The sequence below is a fragment of the Micromys minutus genome, assembly GCF_963924665.1.
Source record: "Micromys minutus genome assembly, chromosome: 2".
NCBI lineage: Eukaryota > Metazoa > Chordata > Mammalia > Rodentia > Muridae > Micromys > Micromys minutus.
In genome coordinates this window covers 7,735,691-7,761,649 of record NC_137971.1, presented here as the reverse complement: position 1 = coordinate 7,761,649, position 25,959 = coordinate 7,735,691, and the positions used below count along the sequence as shown (strand labels likewise).

At 49.0% G+C, this 25,959-nt stretch overlaps 1 protein-coding gene across 9 annotated transcripts in view; it reads right to left on the bottom strand.

Moving 5' to 3' along the window:
* XPNPEP1 (X-prolyl aminopeptidase 1) overlaps nucleotides 1–25,959 on the bottom strand; it is a 43,810-nt gene that overhangs the window by 11,753 nt on the left and 6,098 nt on the right. For 4 of the 9 annotated variants that reach the window (XM_080911155.1, XM_080911158.1, XM_080911157.1 and 1 more), the window contains 10 exons: nucleotides 25,602–25,690; nucleotides 20,128–20,252; nucleotides 10,009–10,072; nucleotides 8,828–8,932; nucleotides 7,654–7,746; nucleotides 7,215–7,358; nucleotides 5,507–5,602; nucleotides 3,545–3,626; nucleotides 1,887–2,097; nucleotides 551–640 (listed from right to left, as the gene is read on the bottom strand). In XM_080911155.1, the coding sequence (XP_080767281.1) occupies nucleotides 551–640; nucleotides 1,887–2,097; nucleotides 3,545–3,626; nucleotides 5,507–5,602; nucleotides 7,215–7,358; nucleotides 7,654–7,746; nucleotides 8,828–8,932; nucleotides 10,009–10,072; nucleotides 20,128–20,252; nucleotides 25,602–25,690 (1,099 nt within the window). Of the gene's footprint in view, nucleotides 1–550; nucleotides 641–1,886; nucleotides 2,098–3,544; nucleotides 3,627–5,506; nucleotides 5,603–7,214; nucleotides 7,359–7,653; nucleotides 7,747–8,827; nucleotides 8,933–10,008; nucleotides 10,073–10,163; nucleotides 10,186–15,852; nucleotides 15,875–20,127; nucleotides 20,253–25,601; nucleotides 25,691–25,959 lie in introns of those variants that run through there. The other 5 variants (XM_080911160.1, XM_080911161.1, XM_080911156.1 and 2 more) reach the window with 3 other exon arrangements.

Here is a 25,959-nt window from a genome sequence, read left to right as displayed (position 1 = left end):
AGGCGGAAGCCCGTTTCTTCTCATTACACCGCAACCCCCCACCCTGTACACTATCCTATGGATGCATGTGGCGTGCGTGTGTGTGTGTAACATTTATAGGTGTTTTGTTTGCATGTGTGCCTAGTGCCCACAGAGGTAAGACAAGCAGCATTAGATCTCCTGGAACTAGACTTAAACTTACTAGCTGTGAGATGGCATGTGCTGGGAATTGAACCTATGTCCACCAGAAGAGCAGCTAGTGCTCCTAACCACTGACCCATCTTTTCAGCCTGCTTTGTGTTTTTGTGTTATATTTTACAAAATTTTAATACATCCAATTTTATTGTTCTTTTTTTCAACAGGTCCTACTATATACCTGCTACTCAAATTCACTATCCTCCTGCCTTAGACTCACAAGTAGCTTGACTTCAGGCCTACATAATGGTTATTTCATTCTCCCACTGACTCTGGAAGAGCAAAGGACTTAGGCCCAGGGCCACAGAGAGGAGGAGAGAGCTGGGTCCTTCTGACCACCTCCCGCCCTCCTTCCCACACCGGCCGTTGTACTCACGTGAGCCCGCCTCATGCCTTCTGACTCAGCGGAGTTCTTCACGGCTTTGGCAATGCAGATGGGTGTATAAGGCATGCAGCAGCGATGATCCTGGGGCAAGGCACAGGAGGTGAGAAACAGCCTGCTCAGTGGCCAGAGAAACACACATTCTGAGGCAAACCATTTGAAGGGTTCCTGGTCGGAACTCAACACAGGTCCCCCTGCAGTCTGGTCACATCAGCTGATGCTCGGAGCACGTTCAGCACAGCTTGAGTTCACCCAAAGTAAGTTAAATACATCAAGTGAGACCTTCCCCTCTGAGCCGGGCTCTTTGATGCTTCCTGGCTGTCACATCATAGGACTAATTTCCAAGCCTTGTAGCTATGGCTGGGGCTCACTGTCCTCTCAGAGGTAACCAAAGCAACTCTACCTCTGAAGGGGCTAAGTGCCCGAGGCGGGGGGGGGGGGGATGCAAAAGAAGACTCCTGCTCTCTCCTCACTTCTCCCTGTGATCACTGTCAGCTACTGCCTCATCTCAGACACTGAAGGGCTGACCCCTCCCAGGTGCAGAACAAATCAGAGCCCAGCCCTGTGTGAACGTGAAGGGGTTCAGCACACCTGACACTTGCTCAGAGCTGCCCCTCCCCTCGTGTAGCAGGGGAAGCAAGAGTGCTCTCGGTGACTGAGCAGTAGGCCAGAGACAGGGCCACAGCAGCAGGGATGCTGATGAGTAAGCAGCTCAAAGACCACTCAGCAACCACGGGCCCAGGCCCACGGTAGAAAAAGGCCAGTGAAGGGGCCTGGGCTCGGGTCCTGCCACAGATTCGAAATAAAGTGGATCAACTGTCCCATGGGGGGCAATGCTGTCACTACCATGTGATTCTAAGACATTTCCCTAGTCTCTCTGGACCTCAAATCTCCAAATCTCAAACAGAGAGAAAGAGGTGAAGCGTGTGCTGGGAAGTGGACCCCAAAATTCAGGTTCCCGTGTGCCTTCACCATGGCTGTTCCGCACCTACACGAACCTTACTTCATTCTGTGCTTTATCTGAAAGCACTTCACCGCAGCACCTCAGATGCTTAGAGCTTCTTTTCTCGGGCACACTAACTGCTGTTAAGACAGATGTATCTTAATGAGCCTGAGAATTAGTGTGTGCTGCCCAAGATCATCTTTCACACCATACCCGAGAGACGTGGACCTAAGGAGTTCAAAGAGCCTCAGATGCTCTGCTCCAGGATCCAGCTCTGGGCTCATCCAGAGACCACAGGCCAGAGCCCAGGTCTGTTCCAGCTCTTTACAACATCAGAACCACAGAGGTGCTGCCCCCGTTCAGACAGGGCAGACTGAGGCCACTCACCTTGGGGATGGCCTCGCTCACAGCATAGCTGGCTTTGTCACTGACCCACACTTTGTCCCTCGGGGACAGGTCAGCACACAGGGTCTTGAGCTCACTCAGGATGGACTTGTAAGGCAGCACCTGGATTTTATATTCTGCCTCTAGGCCCAAGTCAAGGAGCAGGTGCTGCTTCACACCAGGTGCGTCAATGCGGTCCCCATCAATGAAGAGCCTGTGGGGACCAGGGTGGGTCACAGGAAAGGAGGGCTCATGAGCAGGGGACTACGCAAGGCTCACCCCACTCACAAGACCTGAGATCCCCCTTTACACCGTACCCCCACTCACCACAACAGCCCACCTAGCCTTCACTTCTGATTCAATATGCTCTTTCTTTCCTCCAGCCATCTCCCCTTACAATCCTAGAATAGCCCTTCCTGTGCACACATATCCACTCCTAATGGGCTGGTCCCTCACTTATGTGCCCGAATCCTTCAGGGAAAGGAGAGCTCAGCTTCTCTCTATAACCCAGGACCCTGCCATGCTAGCACCTAACACCAGCCCCAACACAGTTTACAGTCAATAAATGGGATGCCCAAATAAGAGCAAGGTACGATGAAAAATGTGTGTAAGCGTTACGATGAAACCCACTATTTTACACATTAAGAAAAATAAATAAAAATGACTTTGTTGTTGCTGCTGCTAAAGGTTGGTTAGTTGGTTGGTGGTTTTTTTTTGAGACATGGTCTCACTTTCTAACATCAGCTGTCCTCAAACTATGTAGACTATGTTGATCTCAAACCCACATACTATCTGCCTGCCTCTGCCTCCTGAGAACTGAAATTAAAGATGCACTCCTGGCCCCTGCCTAGTTACATTTTAACTGTCAACTTGACACCGCCTTCTATCACCTGAGAAGTGCAAATGAGCTGAGGGACTGTCCAAAAAGATTGGCCAGTGGCAAATCTCTGGAAGAGCATCTTGGTTTTCAATTGATACAGGAAGGCCCAGCCCACTGCAGGTGGCACCATTCCCTAGGCAGATGATTCTATGCTGTATATAGAAAGGCAGCTAAGCCAGGACCTGCTTTAAACTCGTTTGTGTTCCTGCCCTGGTTCCCCTCAACGATGGACTGTGGCATGGAAGTGTAAGTCAAGTTCAGCCTTTCCTCCCCTAAGTTAGTCCCAGTCAGAGTGATCTATCATAAGAGAAAAGAACTAGAACCCCAAGAGGGAAGCCTGAAAGCAATGTCAGAAGTGATAAAACTGACAGGTCAACAGAGAGGAGACCTGGATTCCCCATGTCACTGCTGTCCTCTAAGATGCCTGGGGTCCAGAACCACAGAGCTGAGCCCATACCGCTCCCTCTGCACTGCCTTCTGGGAAACCTGAAACCTGCATGGCCTGTGCAAGATCACAAAGCAGGAACCTCAGGAACCTCACACCAGCTGTGTTCTAATAGTCTAGTGCGCTTATTTCCCAGTCTCCGGTTACTATAAATAGTTTGTAGATTTCAAGACATTTCGAGGTTTAGAGGGAAGGAAGGATAAAAATAAACACCTGTTAGGGCAGGCAAGGACAAACGGATGAAGGGGGAGTTCCAGAGTAAGAGAGCAGCCATAGCAACGGTGGGGTGAGGACGAGGAAGGGGCGGGGGACGTCTGGGTGGGAGAGAGCACTTACATGATTGTCTCAAGTCCCACGATCGCGTAGGAGAAAAACACCGGATTGTGCTCCACATCTGACCCACGGAGATTGAACAGCCCTGAAAATAAAAGCATTTTCTCAAAAATGGTTCCTTTCAGCTGCCTGGCTCCCAGGTCAAGCTTAACAGGTAGCTGATTGGAGAGGAGGAGACTGCTTGCTTAGAATTAAGCTCCTATCAAAGGAGTCCATCTCTCAATCCTTACACAGGGTTCCACGGCTGAGCTGCAAATGCTGGTGTCTGCCACCTGATGGCACCAGAGCTACTTCCTAGTTGGCCATATTGCAAGCCCAAGGAGAGAGCAGGATCAAAACGTAACCAGTGTCCCCCAAAGAGCTGAGATTGCTAGCCTACTTGTGGGAACCTGCCAAGCTCAGCGCTGCTGCATACAAACTCGGGCACCCCCTCAAATATAAGGAAGACACACACATTCTATTCCCCAGCAAACAACCTAGGACAGAGTCTGAGGTGGAGGTGGTGACATGGAGGTCCCGCTGAGCTCCACCACCAGCACAGCTTCTCCACAGTGGGCTGTCACCGGGCTGGGTGGGGGGCCTGCCCCAAGTCAGGGCCAGAGTCTGATGAGGTCACCAAACACTTGTAGAACCTGACGGACAGGCAGACAGTGTAGCTCTGGTCCTGGAGGCCAGCTCGAACACTCGCTCTCAAAGATAAGAGAGCAAAAAGCTGCTGCCTCTATGTTCAAAATAATGGCTTCTCAAAGAAAAGGAGAAAGTTTAACCTCATACTGACTCCTTTTTAGTTCTTTTATTTTTTGGAGACAAGGTCTCATTGTGTATCTCTAGACGGCCTGTAACTTGCTATGTAGTCCAGACTGGCCTCGAATTCAGATTCGCCTGCCTCTGTTTCCCAAGTGCTGGGTTAAAGGCGTAGCTCACATCAGGCTTACTACCTCCTTCTGAAATGAAGGAGCTTGGGGCTTCGTACGTGCAGCAGAATGTGTCAAAAGTCCCGCCACATGCTTACCCTGAAACTCACAAGACTAGCTGCAAGTTCAACCAGAAATAGGAAGACGGACATGAAAGACACTAAGATGTAAGCATATGAGCCATGGTGCTGATGAGAGTACCCTAACGTATGGAGAGGCTGGAAGTAGCCCGGAGGCCCTCCATATGGAAACTGTCAGACTGCAGCACAGCCATTTGACGGAGTCGTTTATGCTTAAATTACGTGTGTGTTTGTTCCCAGCACACTGACAGGGTTCGGACACAGAAATGTCAGCAGTGGCTGTCACCTGGGAACCGGATTGTGAGTGACCTTGTTCCCTTCCACATCCTCTGCACTTCACAGGTTTCCCACAATGCGAACACACGCGTCTTATATTCAAGGGGAGAACGTGCTTTTGGGTGCCTTTCCCTCTGATGCAGGGTTAGAGACAAAAATCACAGACATCTGACAAAAATCTGAGCGATGGGAGGGACAGGACATCCCGAAGTGGGCTTTCTTCCTCCAGTGGGGAGATAAAACACAAAAGTCTCTTCCAAACCTCCCTGAATCAAATCCAGTCAGAGCAAGACAGGAGGGAGCATTTCAGTCAGGCTCCTTCAGACTCCGGCAGATGGCAGAGTCTGAACAACAGCACAGGGCACGAGTGGGAAGTCTGAAGGTTAAGGGAAACGACGTAGAGAAGGCCTCACAGTTCTTAAGTTTTCTGAAGTAAAAACTAGAATCTCGTACAAAGAGAGAGCACCAGAAATGTTTAGAATATTCCTCCTCAGAGTCTCTCAGACTGAGAGACCAGAGGCAAGCATCACACCTGGATTCACCAGGAGCCCTTGGCTGTGTGCTGTTCTGGCAAGTGGTCCTCTTTGTGCTAACTGGCATTTGACACTGTTACAAATTCCCTCACCAAACACACAGCTTCCCAGAGGCCCAAGGAGATCAGGTAAAGGCCCCTGCAGCAAAACCGGAGTACTCACACGCAATCTCGTCTAGGGCAGTGACCACAAACCACGCGATGCTCCTCTCCGCCATTTTCAACCGAAGGTCCGCAACCTTCTCCTTCCACGAGATGCCTGCAAGGAACAAATGTATTTCTGACTCCTCTGTGAGCCTGTGATGCCAGAAGCCAAGTGGTAAGGCTTATGCCAAAGACTCCCATGCAGTACCGCTTCTCACAGCAAGCATGCGACCTGCACAGGCAGGCAGCCAAGTCACCTGGCTGCCCTGAGCCCTGACTGCCTCACCAGGAACGTGTTTATCCCACAAACGCCTACGAAGCATCTAGACTTACCAGGCACAGGTACCTATCTACCAGGGGCCCTACTGCTTGGTGCAGCTATGGCTCTGGGCCTACCCAGTCCGTCCTTGTTGGACTTACAATCCGCAGGACAGCACATACAGTTAGACTGGCAACTAAGTGCACTAGTACAGAGGCTGGTGTGACTGGGCGAACTGGCTGGACTATGTGAATACACTCTCCAGCAGCAGACCTCACCTGTGAAACTCACTTTACCTGTCTTGGGCACAAAGACTTGGGGCTAAGACCAAAGAGTCCCTGCTGCAGCCTGACTCACTGTGAACATTTCTCCCAAATCACGCTTGCCCTGTCACAGACAGCCAGCGCTTCCCTGCTGCTCCCCAGAAGTCAACGTGGCACCCAAGAAAGTCACCTCACCACAGTAGCATCTGTAACTTGGCTTCTCACCGGCTATCTATGAACAACAGGGTAGGCACTCCTATGTGGTGCACTTAGCACCTAGCAGTGTCCTGAACATTCAAGGCATGCAACTATTTGCAAAACAGAAAATTGGCAGCAGTATCTGAGATCTCTTCTCCTACGGCAACAGGTCAGAGGCTCTATTTCAGTTAAAAAAACAATTTCAACCATGCTGATGGAAAATATTAAGCTGACCCTGTGCCACTCGCTGCACCAATCCTCCCCAATAAACCACACACACCCCCAACGAGGGTGTCACACAGGAAAACAAGCCTGGGGCTGCCCACAACCAGACTGCTTTGAAGATCAGCCCGGGGAATGCTGTTTTAAACTTGGCCCAGTGTCTGAGCTGTGATACTTTCTTCCCAGGACCCCTCTGGCAATCTGCCTACATTCCAGACGCCCCCATCTGCCTCCCAGTTTCTACAGCAAGGCCCTCCCCTGCAGCCCCACCTCCAGCCTCCTTCTACCCTTCCCTGTCCCCATTAATCTACACTTTCCTCTCCCACAGAAGCTTGGCAGTACAAGCAGCTCACACACTCTCACAGGCCAGGAGCCAGCCACATCGAAACTTCTTCTACACCATTAGGTACAAGACGGGGAAGCCTGGAAGGCAGCCCTAACCAGTGCTACAAGAGAGGAAGTGGGACCAGGGTCAGGAGATGCCACACCCAGTGCCAAATCAGGGAGAAGCTTCAGTCTTCCCACCAGCACCCACAAGAGGAGCCCAACCACAAAGACTAAGCCTAAATAAGTGGCGAACAGGTAGCAGAAGTAAAGCCCTGCCTCATCAACTGGCCCTCTGCGCCAGGTGAGGCACAGTTCTGTGGAAGGGCCAGAGACCTCTCTCTGCTGGAGACTAGGTTTAGTACAAGAGGATCAACCAACTCCAAGACAGCGTCTTGAATGTGACTTTAACAAGATGGGTTGGCAAGGCAGGATCTCAGGGTCAGAGCTATGGCACTGACCTGTATAATCCAGGCCCAATGTGAGGAGGGGCTTGCAAGGGCGCTCTGGCCGGTCTGTCCAGATCTTATCCACAAGGTTCTCCTTCACAGGCACGAGGTGGTGACCAGCACTTCGAAGTACCTTGGCCATCTTCTTCCAGTAATCTGAAGATAAACATATGGCCAGCCACAAAATGAACACGCATTTCACCTAAGGCAAATAGCAGGGCTCAGGCCAAGCGCTTCTGAAAGGCATTCCTTAGTGCCAGGAATACAGAATAAAGAATGTCACCACCATAGCCTTCCCTGCCTGTCCCAGAAGTGTCTTCTTTAGCTGGCCCTCAATCGTGACATCAAGTTGTATTGAGTCCCAAATGTTTGCCCCAGGTCCCAGTAGTGAACAAGGAGGATATATATATATACAGGTGTCTAGAAGGCTGGAAAGGACCAAGTCACCCACCTGTGGGAATGATGAGAGGGTCTACGCCAACCCTGGATCCTTCCGGAAGCACACTCACCAGCCAGTCCTCCTGAGTTGGTGTGTCCTTCAGACCTAGGAGGACAGAACTATTCAGTGCCCTTCTTTCACACGAAAGGCAAAGACCACAGAGCCAAGCCCCACCCACAAAAGCCCCACCCACAGCCAGCCTCTGACTAGAGGACTGGGCCTAAGTCTTGGCCACAAAAAGTCTTTCTGGGGACTCCTGTATACACAGGAGCCTACCGCACCTTGGGACTACAGAAGTAAGATGGACCTCTTACTTCCACAAGACTACGATGAATATTAAACAACCTCCAAAAGAACTCGAATAATTTCTACAGGTCAGTTTTTCTTTAATCAAGCCAGTATTTTGGGGACAAAGTTTTTTTTTTTTTAGACCAGTGACATTTTTGCTAAATAATTAACATCCTGGCCCCATGCACGCCTAATCAAAGTAAAAGCTCATATATTCTGAGCATCTTCTCTGATAGCTTTTGACAGAAAGGAATCTCAGAGGTTTATAAAGCTCATGACTCTTCGTCCTTAAAAACTACAGGCTGGCATGAAGCTTGGTTTTGCTATTTGACTCTTTCCATTCTTTTTTTTTTTAAACAAACCACGAAATAAGCCACATTATTAACTAAGTTTTTCTTGGAACTCCTGGTATAACTTCTGTAGGATGAAGTCACATCACTTCCCAGCAGACAGATCTTTGGCAAAAACCCTAGGACTGAGTCGCTCATAGGCAGTGAAAAATCCTGCAGAACCTCACACTACACTGTGGCACACCTAAGGAAAGGGAGACAGAACATGAGAGTGGCACTGAGAGGGGACAAGCCACCCCACACCCTGGAGCTGACGTATTCCCACTTTAATAGGAGATGGAATTCACGCTTTACTGCTCTGACCCTATAGTGCTACCAGACCTGACAGCGTCAGCCTGCGGATCCCAAATTTCTCTCTGAAAACTGAACCTGGGATTTCATCTTGGATCCCCTAAAAGTGAGTGCACACTGGTATGTTTTCCCTTGGCTTTTCAAAGGACCCAAGGTGTCAGGAAACACGCTGAGATCCTTGATCACTAAAGCGTTCCAGCGCCCCTGCCCACACGATGCCAGTTACATTAGGTGGGCTGGTCCCTGCTTCAACCCACCCATCTTCATCAGAGTCCAGTTGTTGTCCATCTGCTTGGCGGCTTGGAGAAAGTAGCGCCCATCAGTCCACATGGCAGCGTGTTCTTCCGTGATGATGGCCGTGCCTAAAGCAAAGCAGCAAGGAGAGAGGTTTCTGACCACCGAGAATCTGCACAAGAAGAGCAGTAGGCAGGCCAGGGCAGTGAGGACCACAGGGGTCCGTCTTCCAAGGAAGCATCCCAGTGAGGGGATGGTCCCAGGGTAGCTCAGGGCAGACTCTCAGAAGCAGTCCTGAAGCCTAGACTACAGGATGCTGGTCCCTGCACAAGGATGCAGCAGGCAACCTTGTGGTCAAATCTCACAACCAAGACAAGGCGAGAAAGGTACTTCCGCTCCAACAGCACTCACAAAGAGCTGCTTCGCCTCCTCCAGAGGCAGGTAACCTGGACCATCCGTGCCGTGGTTGCCGTGGTGACCCAGCAGGTACCAGCATGGATTCCAGGTTCCCACCTCTGTTTGTCCTTAGTTCCCACAGGCCTAGAGGACCTCAGGGCTTTCAGCAGAGTTGATGGCCAAAAGCAACCAAAACGTGCCAACCAACACAAGCACTTAAGCCAAAGGAAGCAGAGGTGAACCACAAGAAGAGCGGGGCTCTCACCTCATCTTGTTTGCTCAAGGGATGGGAGCCCAAAAGGGAGCCAGTGGTGTAACAGTTTTGGAGAAGTTAGGGCAGAACACCAAGGGAGCTCAGCATCAGCCATTATCACCTAACGCCGTTACAACGAAGCATCAAAGGTCACAGAAACCTTCACAGGACCAGTACGCTAAAATGGGAGAACTGGTAAGCTATAAAGCTCCCAGATTCCATGTCTGAGGCACTAGCCAGGCAGCCATGTTCAGCTTAATGAATACTACATTTGTCATGAGCAATACAAAGCTCAGGATTGTTCTTTGTAATAGAAGGTTGTTCGGTTTTGTCTGAAACAGCAGAGACACAGAAAAGAGCAGAGGGTCGCTAAAAGGTGCCGTCGACGGGGGCGGGGGGGGGGGTTCAGAACTCACAGCACTGCAAGGCTCAGGCGGGAACATACAGCCTGCACTTTATTTCAGAGTCTATGGCATGGGCTGGAAGGCAATCCAGTTCCCTTCCGAGTGGAACCAAAACAGAGACAAAGTAAGAACAGAAAGTTTAGTGACTCACCTGCAGAGCCATCGAAGCCAGAGACAAACGCCCTCCGACAGTCGCAGGGTGCAATGTACTCACTCTGGAAAACAAAGACGGGAGCTGGACCTGGACTGTTCGCACACCGGGCTACAGCCGGTGGGCGTTAACACCAGTTGGAAGGTTGTTGGTACCTTCGCTCACTGGGCCAAAGGAACAGGTAGGAAAGCAAACCAAACTTTTTTTTAAATAGCCAGGCATGATGGCACACACCTGTGATTCCAGCACTGAGACAAAGCAATCTCAAGCGTGATGCCAGCCTAGGCTACACCGCAACATCCTGCCTCCGAAAGGCAAAACAACACAGTCAGCACACAGTGAGCGACTCTAATGAAAGGGTACCGGTTAATGCCCTTCAGCCACACAGCCCCAGGTGGAGAACAAAGCGACTGCAGGGAACCCTCAGAACTGCTCCCTCCCCTCTTCGTCTGTTCTTTTTCTGACAAGTGGAGCTGCCGTTGTTTTGACTTAAGTCTCTTTAAACACTGGCTTCCTTCTGAACTTCCTGCACCTCTCCATGGTGGTGTCAGACTCCTACACAGGCCCATCCCTTCCTGTCAGGTGACCGGAAGAAGTGCTTCCTCCAATCCAGAGGGCCCCCTCAAAACCAAGCCCTTCCCAATGCCTCTGTGTGGGAAATAGATTCTCACAGTGGAAGGTGGAGGGGCTGGGAGATGTGAGAATCCACCATGTGGCAGCCAGAGAAGCGTCACTCATAAATAGCAGAGGTGGGATTTGAACCTGAGCAGTCAGCCCCAGATCCACCACCCTGAAGCCTATGCCAGGCTGCCTTCTAGAACACGGCATCTCTCATCCTAAGGATCCCAGGATAAGATCGAAAGCAAGTAAGGGAACTGAGTGTGGCGGTTAACGCTATCATCTTGAATCTGGGATCTGGAACCACCTAGGAGACAAACTTCTGGGCAGGTCTGTGATGGATTATTAAGATTAGATTAATTAAGGTAGAATGGCCCACCCTAAAGGGATGGTCCAGACGATGTTAAGTGAGGTAGGAAGCCACACTGGACCTGGGAGCAGTACCATGCCATAGGCTGGAGTCCCAGACTTAGCAGGAAGGAGAAAGTTCTGAGAACCGGCATTCACCTCTCTGTGGACACACACGAGCAGCCTCTTCCTGCTCCTGTAGGAGCCTTTCCCACCATGACCAAGTGCACCCGAGCCCTTCCTTCTATAAGTAGATGTTCTCAGATACATTTTATAGCAAGACAATTAACTAATACACCGAGGTTCAAAGAAGATAATCTGTGATTCACCCACTGACAGGCTGACAGTGGACCAGGATCCAAGGCCAAGCCTGTGTCCAGAACTGAGTCTCCCTCCACTAGCACTGCCAGCAGGCTTTCCCAGGGCCAAAGGACTCAGCAAGGGCAACAGTATTAGGCATGGTAGAACTCTCTTGCAACGTCAGCAAGAAGAGGTTGAAGCAGGAGAATCGTGACTCAAGAAACAGCCAGTGCTACGTGGCAAGATCCCAGAGGAAAGGAAGGAACTTAGGTAAAGCTGGTCAATAGAGACAGTGCATTTGAAGAAAAAAAAAAAGTACCAATGTGCCACTCCTGCTGTGACCATCCCTCACCAGAGCTGCTGCAACAATCCCCAGGGACCCTCAGGGAGACGCTCAAAGGACCTTCTGTGAGAAGTGAAGCAAGAGGAAACCGCAGACCAACCACACCTGGACCCCAGCCTAGGCCCAGCTCTGCGGGCGTAGCATGGTCCAGCGCTTGCTCAGCAGTTCTCCATCTCTAGCGAGTGTTATTTCCCCCACCAAACCCAAAAGAGCACACAGAGCACACCCAACGTAGAGACAATGCACTAGAACTACAGAGGCAGGAAAATCTCCATTTGTTAATGCAGTGACTAATACAGGCTTTTAAAAGGGAGACCAGGCCTAGTGGAACTGGACTCTCAGTTACTCAAGAGGTCAAAGCAAGAAGGTCTTAAGTTCAAGGCCTGTCTAGACAAGTCCAAGGACAGCTGGGGTGGCGGCGGCAGCAGCATCACCCTCTCAAAATCACAAACATAAAATCTAAAAAGTTGAGGAGAAAGAGGAGCAGGGGAAAAGCAACACCTGCCCCTAGGCCTGCTGGGAAAAGCAAATAAGATGATGTGTTAACCTCAGCAAAGAGAACCATAGCCCCATCCTCCTAAGAAAGCATCTGAGGAACCAGGACAGCCAAGGCAACAGCAGACGCATCCTCTCAGCAAAGATGCTTTCTGACAACATGGCTCCCTGGATGCGGCTCTCCCTGTGACGAACCAAGGATGTGCTAACCAGACACTACTAATGAATCTAGATCTCTCTCAGAGACGGGTCTCCAAAGGGCCCACTAATCTCCAGGAAGCTTAGGGGTTGGAGAAGGACAGGAGACCACAGGATTCATCCAGCCCCCAGCGAAAAGGCAGGGGACAGATTTCTCCAGCAGATGATCATGTCTAGCCTGGGACCCAGACAAAGCCTGGGGCAAGAACCAGACATGACCTAAGTGGTCAGCAAGCCAGAAAGACACAGCTCGTGGGGCTGGCAGCGACATTACCTCCACACTGAAGGCTAAGCGAGGCCAGACAAGCACTGAAGTCCTGGCCCGTGCGCTTCCCCAGTCATGAAGCTGGCAGAGCCAGGGACATTCTTCCCAGAGCAGGCTAAGGAGAGTCGCAGAGAAGCAGACGCAGCTGGGCTTTTCCTCCAAATTTTCCCATTCTCTGCATTTCTCATAAAAGGATTCAGGCCAAGCCTCATCATTCCCACCTGCCCACAGTCCTGAATCCTCCCTTTGCACACTGAAACAGAGTTTCAAACACACACACAGTCTTAATATTAACACACCTCCTTATCACTCCCCTCCAAACTCTCTAACGGTTGCCTATCACGTTTAAGATCAAATGCAAATCCTGGCCCAGTCCCCCAAGTTACCACCGGATCAGGCCCTGTGGTCCTCTGGGAACTCCAACCTCAACCCCCAGCAGCGCCTCATCAGCACATTTCAGGTTGAATGGCATCTCCACACGAGGCTGTATGAAATACCCTAACAAGGCAGCCACTCTGTTCAAAAGCAGCTCTTTCTCTTCTTCAGAAGTACCTCATACTTTCACCACAGGGGTCCTTCCTACCTCCCCAGAGAGCAGAGTGGCCACAACTGTCCCTGTGCACAGAGCAGGTGCCACTCAGTGGGTTCCTAACCAATATGTGTGCCGAAACAGTGACGGGGCCTCTTCCCCTCTGCCCTGGGAACCTTCTCCATTCTATGAAAATGAAGGAAGGAAACCGGTCCCAGAGAAGCTAAAACCAAGGAACTGGGTCCTCTATGAAGCCTCCAGAGGTAACCAAGCTCGCTGGCCCCTACAGAGCTGGGGACCTCTGACCTGTGAGGGGACAACAGTCTGATGTTTGAGGTATCATAGCTGTCACAGGAACAGCAAACCGGCTGAAGGAACTTATCACCTGAAGCTGAGGCTTCAAGCCATCTGGCAGCAAAGCAGGAGGCCAGCAGGCAGGACAAAGAGACAAGGCAGGACAGACTCCCATTCCTACCTGGCTGGGCCGCAGGCCTCGTGATGCCAGCCTTCTACGAAAGCTAGAAATGCCTGTTTGTGAGAAACCACCCGACTGTTAAAATGTTGGTGTTAAACTCAAACAATGTACATAACATCTACAAACTACAAAGACAACCTCCGTCACCTCTCGAACCCCAGCTCCAACACCTGTCTGACACAAGCTCCCCTACCCACTCCAGCCTCCAGAGGTCTCCCACTTCCAGCCTCCAGAGGTCTCCCGCCTCCGTCAATCTTGTCTGATGCTGGCAGATTACACTGGCTGAGGTATTAGACCCAATTCTTATCTGTTGCCAATGACTATTGATTTCTCCCAGTCCTAACACCACGAGGTCTGGAAGTAATCCCCTCCCCCTGCTATAGATGGGAAAACAAACCTGAAGCTCACACAAGTCAGTTACTTCCTTCCACCCAAGGTGCCACAACAACAGACGGTAGAGGAACAACGTGAACTCGCGTCTGACTTTCCGAGGGCCTCACCTGTGCCTATGCTGCCAAGCAACTTCCAATCTTGAACTATGTATAATACTTACCATAAAAATGGATTATAATCTCAGAAGGAACATCAAGTATGACCCAGAGTCCACAGCCTTCGATAACACAATTGATAATCCAAACCTATTGCCGAGTCTGGCACTCAGCTTACTAGCTGGGCTCAACTTGCTCATCTGTGAAACAGGGAGATGATACCCACACGTGAGGACTGGGTATGAGCCGGTTGGTGTTCAGCACTAGAAAGGAGGAGCACTAGCTCCTCTGCATTAGGCCGTGAGCCAGACGCAGGGAACCTAATAAGGCTTCTCAGAGTAGGCAATCTGACCAGCCACAGGGGACAGGCATCCAAGAAACCTGAGCTACAGCCACGTAAGGTGTGCCAAATATGTGACACAGAGCCTGCTCCAGCTTCAAGGCCTTTACACCCTCAGGCCGCACTTAGAGGTTTAACCTGGGCCACCATGCACAGATGAGGAGCAGAAGGGCTACCCGGAGAAGGGGGAAGGCTAGAGAAGGCCAGAGGCAAGACACGAGACTGGGCTGCCAGCCAACAGGCCTGACAACAGGGGCAGCAGAAGAGAATTCTGGGAATAGTCTGAGGACATGCTCAGAGCAACACAGAGGCAGAAGCAGAGAATTCTGGGAACAGTCTGAAGAAACAGTCAGTGGCCCAGACATCACTCTGAAAGGCTTGCACTCTACCCTGAAAGTTCTAGAGAGCACCGGGTTGAGGATGGGGGGTAACTAGTGCTGAGAGTTAAGAGCTGTCACATGGCTACACGTACTTGGAACAGGGCAAGGACAACAACGCCCAAATGCCACAAGACTAAATTTATTAGAACCCACTCTGGGGGCATATTTTCCCCTCCCTGATCCTCTGTTACTGTAAGCCAAGTATCTGGAACATTCCTCATACACATTAAGTTCTTGATAAAACTGAAACCGAATGGTCGGACATCTGTATTCTGAAAATACCACATGGAGACAGTGATATAAGCTCCTTCCTTCCACCCAAATACGGAATCAATGCCCCGGCTTTAGCAGCTCTTCTCTCCTAAATGGAACAGCATCAACATAAGTGAGGAAAGTACAGCTTCCCAAAGACAAACCTCCTGCCATAGTGTAGTCAGGCTACTGGACAATGGCTGCCCAGCTAGAACTTCATTTCCCAGGTCCCATTGCTTCTAGGTAAGTCACATGATGGGAAGGAATGGCTGGGTCAAGAGTTAAATATGTAATTTCTCCCTTTGCTAGCTAGAAAGGTAGCAAAAGAGCCCAGATCAACTCCTTCATCAACAGGAACTCTGTTCTACATGATCAGAGACCTAAGACCTCAACAGAACCAGGCCCCTGAGGCTTTATGATGCATTACCACCATAAGCGAAGGCTCTAATGAGCCAGTGGGTAAAATCACTCACTACCCTGTTCCAGGATTAAGTTTAAGAAACAAAACAAAACAGAAGGCTGACTTCAGGAGGTATGGAGAAAAATACAGTTTAGGAAAATCTGACTCCTGTCTTCCAGAAAGAGAACCACACAGTGCCAAAGACTCATATTAACTAATTCACTTTGACAAAATGTGACCCCGTGACTAAGCCAAGTCAAAGACCAGAACTTGGGGCCTTCCAGATAAGAAGAAAGATAGGGTTTCTGAAAGAAAGCCCTGGCCCCATACAGTGAGTATCCTGGCTTGAGGTGGCTGGTGCCCGGGAATCCCAGTACTGCCTGAGAAAGTACACAAAAGCATTTACAGGTTACCACTGTAAGAGCTCCCCGGGGCCTTGTTCAGTCAACGGAGAGGCTGACCACTTCAAGTGCCAGGTCCTTGCGTAACTTTGCATTTGGGGCTCGTCTGGTTCATCTCTACTAGGGAACAGCATGTGGGTGTATTTGTAGTTCGGAAAGTACACCAAGGACAGAATTCAAGATTCCCCTTCAGTTCTCCAACGCCCTCTGTTCTCCACCCCTCGGAGGAACTCATCCAACCTTGAGTCGGCCTGAAAAGGAAACAGGATGGAGGTTGCAGGGAGCAGAGCCTTTCTACTGCTGAGGTTGCTGAACAAGCCACACACAAAAGCAGCCCTTCCTGCCTGTTCCCAAAGGCCTGGCAAGGACACAGAGCCCCACTTAATGGAGTTACCCCAACTCTGCACAGGAACTGAAACAAGAAACCCACTTCTGCTGGTGCCATCTTCGTCACCCATGGACCACACTGCAGAGTCTTCACTGCCTGCACAGTTGACACTTAAAGCATGTCCCACTGTCTCCCCCAATCTCTTCTCTACAACCAATGTTTGACCTCAGACCCTCTTACACAGATCAGGGATCCCTTGGCCTATCAACAGGTTCCCCCTTTCCGTGTCTTCCTCCTCCCTCTGATCCATAATCAAGAACGCCTGCCCCTACTGGTCATACTACTTTCTTATAAAATCCTTACTGAGTTCCTGCTAACCATACCTCAACTCAGCCAGACACGATGGTACACTGCCACCCTAGCAGGCAGGACTGGGCATCAAAGCTATCCTCCGCTCCCACACTAAGTTTGGGCCAGGATTAAGTGCTTCCTTAATCCCGGTGTCTTAGTCTCCTTCGTCTAGGAATGCATTCCATACGAATACAGACCAACACATACAGACCAACGCTGTGAATGACCCAAGCTTCTGGCCACACTTGGCCACTGAGCACTTGAAAGGCAGCTTCTTCTTACCAGGTACTACTTCTTACCAGACCGAAACTGTGAGCATTTGGTTTTATTTCATTTTAATCAATTGCAATGGAATTTTAAAACAGACACACAGGATTCAACTGTTAGAAAACTGTAGGTATACCTAGAACAACTTAGGTATGTGAGTCTACTTTGTCAACTATAAATTTAATGAACGGAAAATGCAGATCAAATACTCAAAACCATATTCAAACTGGGTCGTATTACAAATATAATCTACCATATTTGAATGCTTCCTACAGAAAAGTAATCTATACACTTTATCCTGGATATGCTGGCTGAGCCCTTCCCTGACACATGTGCAGGTTTTTATGTGTCTTCACATCTGTTTGTGGCTTGTCTGGTTTTCTACTCTAAGGGGACTCTCCTTCGCTTCTACAAAGGTGACAGTAACTATAAAGCAGCTCTTACACGAAACCTAAGGGACAGCCCTGCCTTAAGCATTTGCTGAGACTCAGAATCTAACAACCATGGAGCTCGTTACACAGACAAGTCCTGCATCCTGGGTGTTTGACCCAGGACCATCCCTCGGGCCCACATGGGAGCTACCTGCCTCTGCATCTGTCCAGTGTCAGGCCCTGAGCAGAACAGACAGACAGGCAGAAACGGCAAACAAACAAAGCTCAGCTCCCCACTGTCCCTGTGCACAGACCAGATGACATGCAGTGGATTCCCTGGTCTCAATAAAAAAAAATAAAGGAATGTAAGTATATATAAATTTATGAAGTCTAGACAGCAACATCTACAACTAGGGACTAGCATGAGCAAACCTGATTTATTGTTTTGAAGATGCTGCTAAATAATGCGTTTTCCTGGGGTTCCAGCCTCAGCTTCCTTATTGAGGGAAAACCTTCTACATCGATATTCCAAGATCATTAGAGCTGATTAACCCACACCAGCCCAGTCCTTTGGCCAGCCTCACTATCATTCCCGAAGGGTACATTAGGCCACACCTAAAGTCAAAGGTGAAAGCATTTAAAATTCAATGGGACACAGAATTCCTCTTTGTGATTAAAAAAAATAAATAAATAAAAGCATTTCATGAACAGCACCCAGGACTAAGAACATCAAGATAAGCTTGTCTTGGCTTAGCTGCGAGAATGTTCTCTACCCACGAGCACACAGATAGTTCAGAGCACAGCTTAACCCTGGGCTCCAGGCACAGACACACAGCATCACAGTCTGAGCCCTGCATGCCGACTTAACTAGGGTGCAGTGAGGCTCAAACCTTTCTGCACAGGCCGCCTTCGGAGGTGAAGGTTCACAGATAAAGTAGAGGTGTTAGGTAGAGAGAGGACAGCGAGTGAAGCAAATGGGTAGGGAAAAGAGGGGTGGGGACATGGAGGGAGGCCCTTATCACCCGCACCTGTCAGCTCCTGTCCTGTGCATCCTTGAGGACACTGTGTTAGGCAAAGCAAACATCACAAATGTCAAACACATGGTTCTGGCTACATGAGGCATGGAAGTGCCCAGGCTCTTAGGTCCCTAAGTATAATGGATTATAGGACCAGGGAGGGAAATGAAGGGCCTCTCACTCTCAATAGGTAGAGTTTTCATCTGCTCTGCGGGGTGAAAGCCCGTCTAGAAACCTGTTGTGTGACAGTGTGTGTGTGTGTTGCTGACATTCCTGTACTCCACATTATATGTAGTGGACTCTGGGGTGTGCTTTTACTACAGCTCACTGCACTGTTCAATCACAAAATACACAGTTGTATGACATCTGACAAGACACAAGAGCACCCCAGAACACTTCCAACACACCTTAGAGGCTGATCTTAGCAGTTCACAGCCCCACCTTCACTTGTAGCCTGCTCCCTCAGGGCGAGACCCCAACCCTTTGTTTGTGCCGCATGATGGGGGAGGGGTGCACAAGAGGAAGACCACAAGCATTCACACCCATCAAGGTAACACCCTTCAGGGTCTCACCCATCACGGTGACACCCATCTCAGTCTCACTGGGGACTCTGGACCCGAGAGAACACTCAGCTGCTATCTTGAAAGCAAGAGATAAGGAAATGAATGCTTAGCAGTTGTCCAGTTTATACCTGCTCTGTCACTGGCCTCTGAGCCAGAAAGTAAATGATGTCCCCACCCTTCCTCCCCAGCCTCACTGCGAAAGCAGGAGAACCCAGCACTGCTGACGCTGCCTAAACCGGTGGCTCTCACCCTTCCTGCGGCTGCCACCCCTGAATACAGCTCCACGTGTGGTGACCCCAGCCATAAAATTACTCTCGTTTCTGCTCTCTAACTGTAATATTGCTACTGTTGTAAATCACAGTGTACTGTGTGATTGCAGATGATCTTAGGTGACCAACCACTGGGAAAGATCGGTTCCCAGGTTGAAAACCACCTGTGCTAAACTCTCAGAACATTTTCCTATTGGACACGGAGCCTCCAGGTAGTTTCTGCCACCTGAACCGAGGACTCCTAAAACCCAGCCTTATCTCCCACTGATGTTCTTTAGTTCCCCGAGACTTCCCCTAGGAAACTGGCCATACTAGTTCTAAAGGGCTTTCTGCTTCTCCAGTTCTGTCCCTATCTACCCTCCTACTTGGAACCTCTTCCTTTCTCCACCCACAATTTCCACTCCCCACACTTTCCCAACCCTGCATGGTCCTGTCTCACAAATCCCCATCCCCCTCCCCTCCTAGCCTGTGACTTCCACAGCCCGATCAAGTTTCTTCACAGCAGTTACCACGTTCTCCCTTCCGACAGACAACATGTGTGTGTGCCTTTTTAAATGGGTGTACGTCTGTGGATGATTATGCATACGTGCATGAGGGCGCCTGCAGAGGTGAGAGGGGGCATCAGATGACCTAGAGCTACGATTACAGGCAGCTGTGAGCTGTAAGAATCAAACTCAAATCTGCTGGAAGCCATCATCTGCCCAGCACCAGACAGCTCATTACCCTCCACACTACACTGTTTGATTCCTAAGGAAGAATCCAACTGTGGTGGCATCAGACACAACCGCTCAGGTAGCACCTTGCACATAAGCAAAGGCTGGAAAAAAATTAACTTACAGATGTCCCATGGGGAGGTGGGGAGCACTCTGGTGCTGCTTTGGGGACGTGGGGAGCACTGTAATGCCTCTAAGGCAGGGAGCACTTTTCACTGGGAACAAGGAAGCCCGAGTCACAGCTACCGGCATTCAGTGAAGCTTAATCAAATACAGCTTCTACGTCAAGACGCAGAAGATACTTTCTTATCAGTTTACAACTACAGTTCTATAAGTACGTTAGAGCTGAGGGAAGACCAGAAGGAAAGGAAGATGGATGGGTCCATCTTCAGCTATCTCCATTTGGTACCTGGTGGGCATCTCCTGATGGGATGATATAGGCCTGGATGGGTTCTGCCACGTACTCGGAGTTCCTCATAGCTTGTCGCAGTTGCCGGAGCAGCTCTGACGTCACCTTCGGAGCCATCCTGTGGTCTGCAACAGGAGAGTTTGTTAGGAAGCCAGCCTGGCCCTGCAATTCGACAACCAGTAGTCCACAGCAAGCTGAGTTAGGGCACCGTTCACACCCTCCCCCAGCTTCACCTTCAAACTGACCACTCCACCACCAGACCAAGCCCAAAGTATCCAGAGACACTGATGCTTAGAGTTTTGAAATGCAACTTCTAAACACCGGTTAGAAAGAAAAATTCTGCCACTAAGACTCATTTCCTGATTACCTTCCACTTCTAGGAGAAATTATCATTCTAAGGAGAAAATTAAACAAGTATAAGAAAATATGGGTGTCAATCTTTGTTTATAGCTGTGGAAGAAATAGAGGGATACGCTATTAGTTTCAAAAAAACTATAATGCATAAAACACTAAGTAGCCACTAAAAATTATATGGACCTAGGAAAATATTACATAGGTGTAATGTGTGTTTGTATCCTGGAAAGATGTCTAGGCTTGATGAGTAATTAAAAACATATTTCGAAAAGGCATGTGTACATTATTTTACTTTTAAAATCGCATTTTAAAATATACACATTCAGAAAGGAGTTCCTAGAACTGCTTTAACCCATGTGTCAAGACTGGTTACTTTGGGATTCATCCTAAGGTCTCTACGGCTGTGATAAAATACCCATGCCCAAAAGCAACCTGGGGTAGAGAAGGTTATTTCAGGTTAGAGCTCCACCTCACAGCACATCACTGAAGGAAGTCAGGGCAGGAACCTTGAGACAGATGATACAGAGGCCTTGGAGGATGCTGCTCACTGGCTTGCTCATCATAGCTTCCTCAGAGAGCTTACTCAAAGTGCCAAGAAGAGTGGTAAGTCCCCAGCCCCCGGTGGACCACCTGTATCACCCACTCCAAAGTCAGAGGATGGAGAGATATGTAATATGGCATAACCACCCTCACACTCTTCCTGCAGCCGTGGCTATCCACACAAGACCTGCAGAGGACTGGGCCTGTCTACAGGTCAGCATGGATGAGGCCCTGCCCACCTCCTGAGAGACTACTGGCAGTTGGTTTCTGGGAGAGGGGTGTAATTTTCTTCAGTGATGTAGCCACTGATAGTTGCCTATGCTCGGTAAACAGTGTGTCACTCCTACTTGTGCAAGTGACTCTGAACCTAAAGGGGATACACAGAACACAAAGAAAGAAGGTATGAGAGCAGGAGGTAACTTCATGAAGAAAGTCTTCAGTGAGGAAGTGGGGTGGGAGGGCTGGAAATGACTGAAATTCATTTATAAATGGATGAGCCTGACAATTTTTAATTTATTTATATGTATACAGATGCTTCGCCTGTATGTATGTATGTATGCATGTATATATGTATATGTGTATGCCTGGTGTTCTTAGAGGCCAAAAGGTATCAGATCTCCTGCAAGTGAACTCAGAGCCAACTGTACGCTACCACATGGGTGCTGAGAATTGAACCTAGGTCCTCTGAAAGAATAGCCCAAGCTCTCAGCCATTAAGCCATCTCCAGCCCTGGTTGGTAGATTCTTCAAAAAATCTTTACTCAACAGACACATTATCCAATAAGCCATTTAGACACAGTCCTATTATAAACTAACCAATGACTTAGAAAGCCAGTACTAACTTGTGGTCAAGCAAGTACTTGACCCTCGGCCCTCGGCCCCATGCATTACTAGCATAAAACATGAGGAAAATGATAGAGATCAGACTGCAATGCTAGAGGTCAAAGGAAAACAAGGGATTTGTTTAAAGAAGGGTTGTTTGGGGGAATTTTTTTTTTGTGCTCTTGTTGCTGGAGTTTGAGGGAACTGTGTTACCATCTGGAATGGCACACTCAGCCTCCTGCATTCTGGAAACTACATGCCCCACCATCCCCAGCTCAAAGTATTCCTTTTCATTTCTAAATTACATTTCTTCACTGGAGTGCATCCATGTGCACAAACATGGAAGTCAAGGACCTTGCAGGAATCAGTTCTCCTTCCACAACATGGGTCCCAAGGACCCAATTTAAGTCATCAGACTTGGCAGCAAGCACCTTTACCCACTGAGCTACCTCGCTGGCCCTTCAATACATTCTTTAATAGACATTTTACCTGTAGAAACAGCTCCAGGCTCGCAACAAAAGTTCCCACACAGCCCCAGGCTGATCTAGAACTTACCACAAGTCAGGCTGGCCTTAGGCCCACAATCGCAGGTATATACCATGTCTGGGAACACTGACCCCCAAATCATCTTGGTTCATCGGCCCAACCCTCACTCTCCCCTGTGCCCTGGCAATCTCTGGCTATTCTTACCATCTCCATGGTTAGTTTTCCCCAGAATGTCATTCAGCCAGAATCATACATAGCCTTTTCAGACTGGCTTCTCTCACTTACCAAGATGAAGAATTCCCCCAGTCTTTTCAGGGTGTGATAGCCCAACTCTTTTTTAGTCTCAAATGATACTCCCATAACTAGCTGTTCTGAAGGTTATCTATCCCTTCACCTGCAGAAAGATATCTTGGCTGCTTCCAAGTCTGGGTAACTATGAATGAAGCTGCCATAAACAGTCGTGTGCAGGCACGGGTTGTGTGCACACACACTATCTCAGCGTATCTGGGTACAGACGGAGGAAGGTGACAGCTCAATTATATAGCAAGCATTTATTAGCATGTAAATAACTACCAAAGCTTTCCAAAGAGCCTATTTATCCAGAAACAACCTGATGCACCAAGTTTCACACACTCAGCCTGATGCTGCTACTTACCCATTGCTGTACCTTTAGTCTGCTTCTGTCTCCAGCCACCAGCACTATACCTCAGCTCTTATGATGATCTCAATCAACTACCCTGTAGTGTACCTTACACTGGTTATATGACTCACTGGAACCCGACCAGCGCATCGTCAGCAGAAGGACAACCTCAGCAACTGGACTTACAACTCTGAGGTGTTTCAGGGCAGAATTACTCAAAGGACAAATCACTGGAAACTGTCCCATCTGTCACCCAATCATGTCCACATTCCTTCCAGTGCAGCTGCTCCTGAATCCTGTCTCCAGAGGGGCATTCTTCCCTGTTCTCTCATCTACGTAGGCTGTAACCACTCATGTCTCAGAGAAAGAGAGAGCCAAAATATCTGGTCAGAAGCCATTAGGAGAATAAAGCAAGTGAATCGCAGGTTCCTGGCCAGTTTGGACAAATCAGTGATACCCTACTTCAGAGTAAAAAGAAAATGGCCCTGGATATGCACTAGGCTCTAGAACCGACTCAGAACTACACACACACAAACACAAAACGTACTTGGACTGCTAAAATCCATCTGAGAACTGATGGTATAACTCAGTAACTAAGCAGTTACCTAGAACCACGAGGCACTAGGATCAATCCGCAGCCCTGCTCGACTCCCCGAAAATCAAAACTCCTCAATTTGTGTGGAAAGACCTCCATGATCCTAAGGAAAAGCTACCATAGGCATGGATGGACACCAGCACCTGAAAACATGACTGTGGCACTTTCCTTCCGGAACAGACTTGTTATGCTTCTAAACTACGTTCTAGAGCAAATCAGACCCTGTCCCACAGTGGCCGGGGATCCCTGTTGCCTATGCTAGTCCAGCCCTCTTGAACTCAGAGCTCCAGGACTACAGGAGTCTTTTGGACTACTGACTTCCCCAGGGGAAACTGTGACTCCATTGGTCTGAAGTACAGCCTGGTATATGAAATTTGAAAAGGCAAATATCTGATAAGAGTCCACCATACTGTCTTTCGAGATCACTGATTGATAGATTTTGGCTTTAATTTAATTCACGGCCTCCCTCTCTTAGAACCGGTGTCAGCTCCTCAGAATGGTGAATCTCCTTCCATCCGCCACATCCTCTGCCCCCATCATTTCTCTCAACCTCCCCCTCTTCCTGCCTTCTTAGCCCTCAGGCTTCTTCCTCACTTTGGTTTGAGGGAAAATGTAGCAAGTTCTCTGTCATCTGTATCCTTGAACAGATGGAAAAATTACAAACATAGTGATGGGGTAGGGGTGACGAGTAAATACGGAGACAGAAACATCAGGAAACACTCACCCAGAGACTACCACTGGGCTAAGTACAGGAGGAAGGATGGCTGAGTAGCCATGGCCATGAAAAACAGTCTAAGAACGCGACTAAAGGCTGAAGACTTGAAGCTCAAGGTCAAAACTGGAAAAATTATGCACCCCAGGACCAGGGTGGAAGTGGCCGGAAAAGGCAAACTACTCCATGAGGATAGCCACTGCCAATAAGAGTACTCGTTACATAGTAAGTGTTTTTATGAGCACCTGCAATTATTAGAGTCTGACACAGAACAAACTAAGAAGAAACAAATCCAATGGGCTAAATGATGTACAGGTATGTATCCTGCTTTTCCCTAAAGCAGGGACCACCGGTTGCTGTGCCCTCCTGCAAGTGTGCACATTCAGATGGGGGGCTATCACCCTGTTGTGTCTGTGATCTTTTCAGAAAAAGCTACAAGATGGTGAAATGAAAAGTAGAAACTTAGAAGCCACTTGGTTAAAAACCTCACTGGCATCCTTTATTTTTTAGAAACCTTAGCAGCAGCCAAGAGCTGAGCAGTTAGCAGGGAAGGAGAGAGCCAAACGCAACAGATCGGCCCATGATGTAACATCAGCCTCATCTGCCGGTATTCTTAAACCACGACTTAAAGAACTCATTAGAGTCTCTCGCATAGGAAATCGGTTCTCAAAGCTGAAGCCGCTGGCTGTCATAACGCTTTTCCTTGCTCACACAGCTCACTGACCTCACTGGGTGGCTGACACGAAATGTGACAATGTGACAACTGTGGCACACATGCAGGAGCTCAAGAGATGCATGAACCTGAACCTGAAGCTCCAGCTAGGATTCCTAACCACCCTGTTCTAAGAACGGAGGGCTAATGCCCTCCAATTTCAGCATCCTAGAGCATGCCCAGATGCTCTGGTCTGGCAACAGCATGTGTGTCTACCGACATGTCTGAGACCAACGAGGGCCTACTCACATCTGTACTTGATTCTCCTATTGATTCTTCCCAGGAAGACTCCATTATTCCCATTTACAGGAACAAGGGTTGAAAGGAGTTAGGGTGGTGCCCGAGTCCTCCACCCACCACCATCCATCCCCATAAGAACAAGAAATGGAAGAAAAGAACAACAACAAAAAAAAAAAAGGAAATGTAAAATTTCCACAAGTCGTCTCCTGACCTCCATACGTGTGCCATGACATGTACACTCATGGTACACACTTACACAATAACCAAAAATTTTAAAAAAAAAGATAAATCTTTGCCCTCCTTTCAAGCCATTTGAGGTTGGGACAGGAGCACGTATGACATCCCACCTGATTTATAAGCAAAATTACTGTTACCTGTTTCCACACTCTTGTCTCCTGAGGGTGTCACCTCGTTAGGTTCAATTATTCTTAAATTTCTCAGCTGAAAATCCTGGCGATTCGCCCTTGAAGAGAAAGAGCAAAGTGCTGCGGACTTCAGCCCGGGGCACGTGCCAAGGCTAGTCAAGGAAGGCGTCTCCCTGGCTGAGCAGTCCTGTGTGAGTCACAACTCTGAACCCTGGTATCATCCTGGCTTCAGGATAATAAGGTTTCAGATAAGCCACCCTCCACTTTGTGCACCCCACAGCAGGGAGCACTTCTCCACGGGACCCAGTGGACTGTCATTGTCAAGCATCTCCACGGCAGCCAGAACTCCTCGGCTTACCCTTAATTC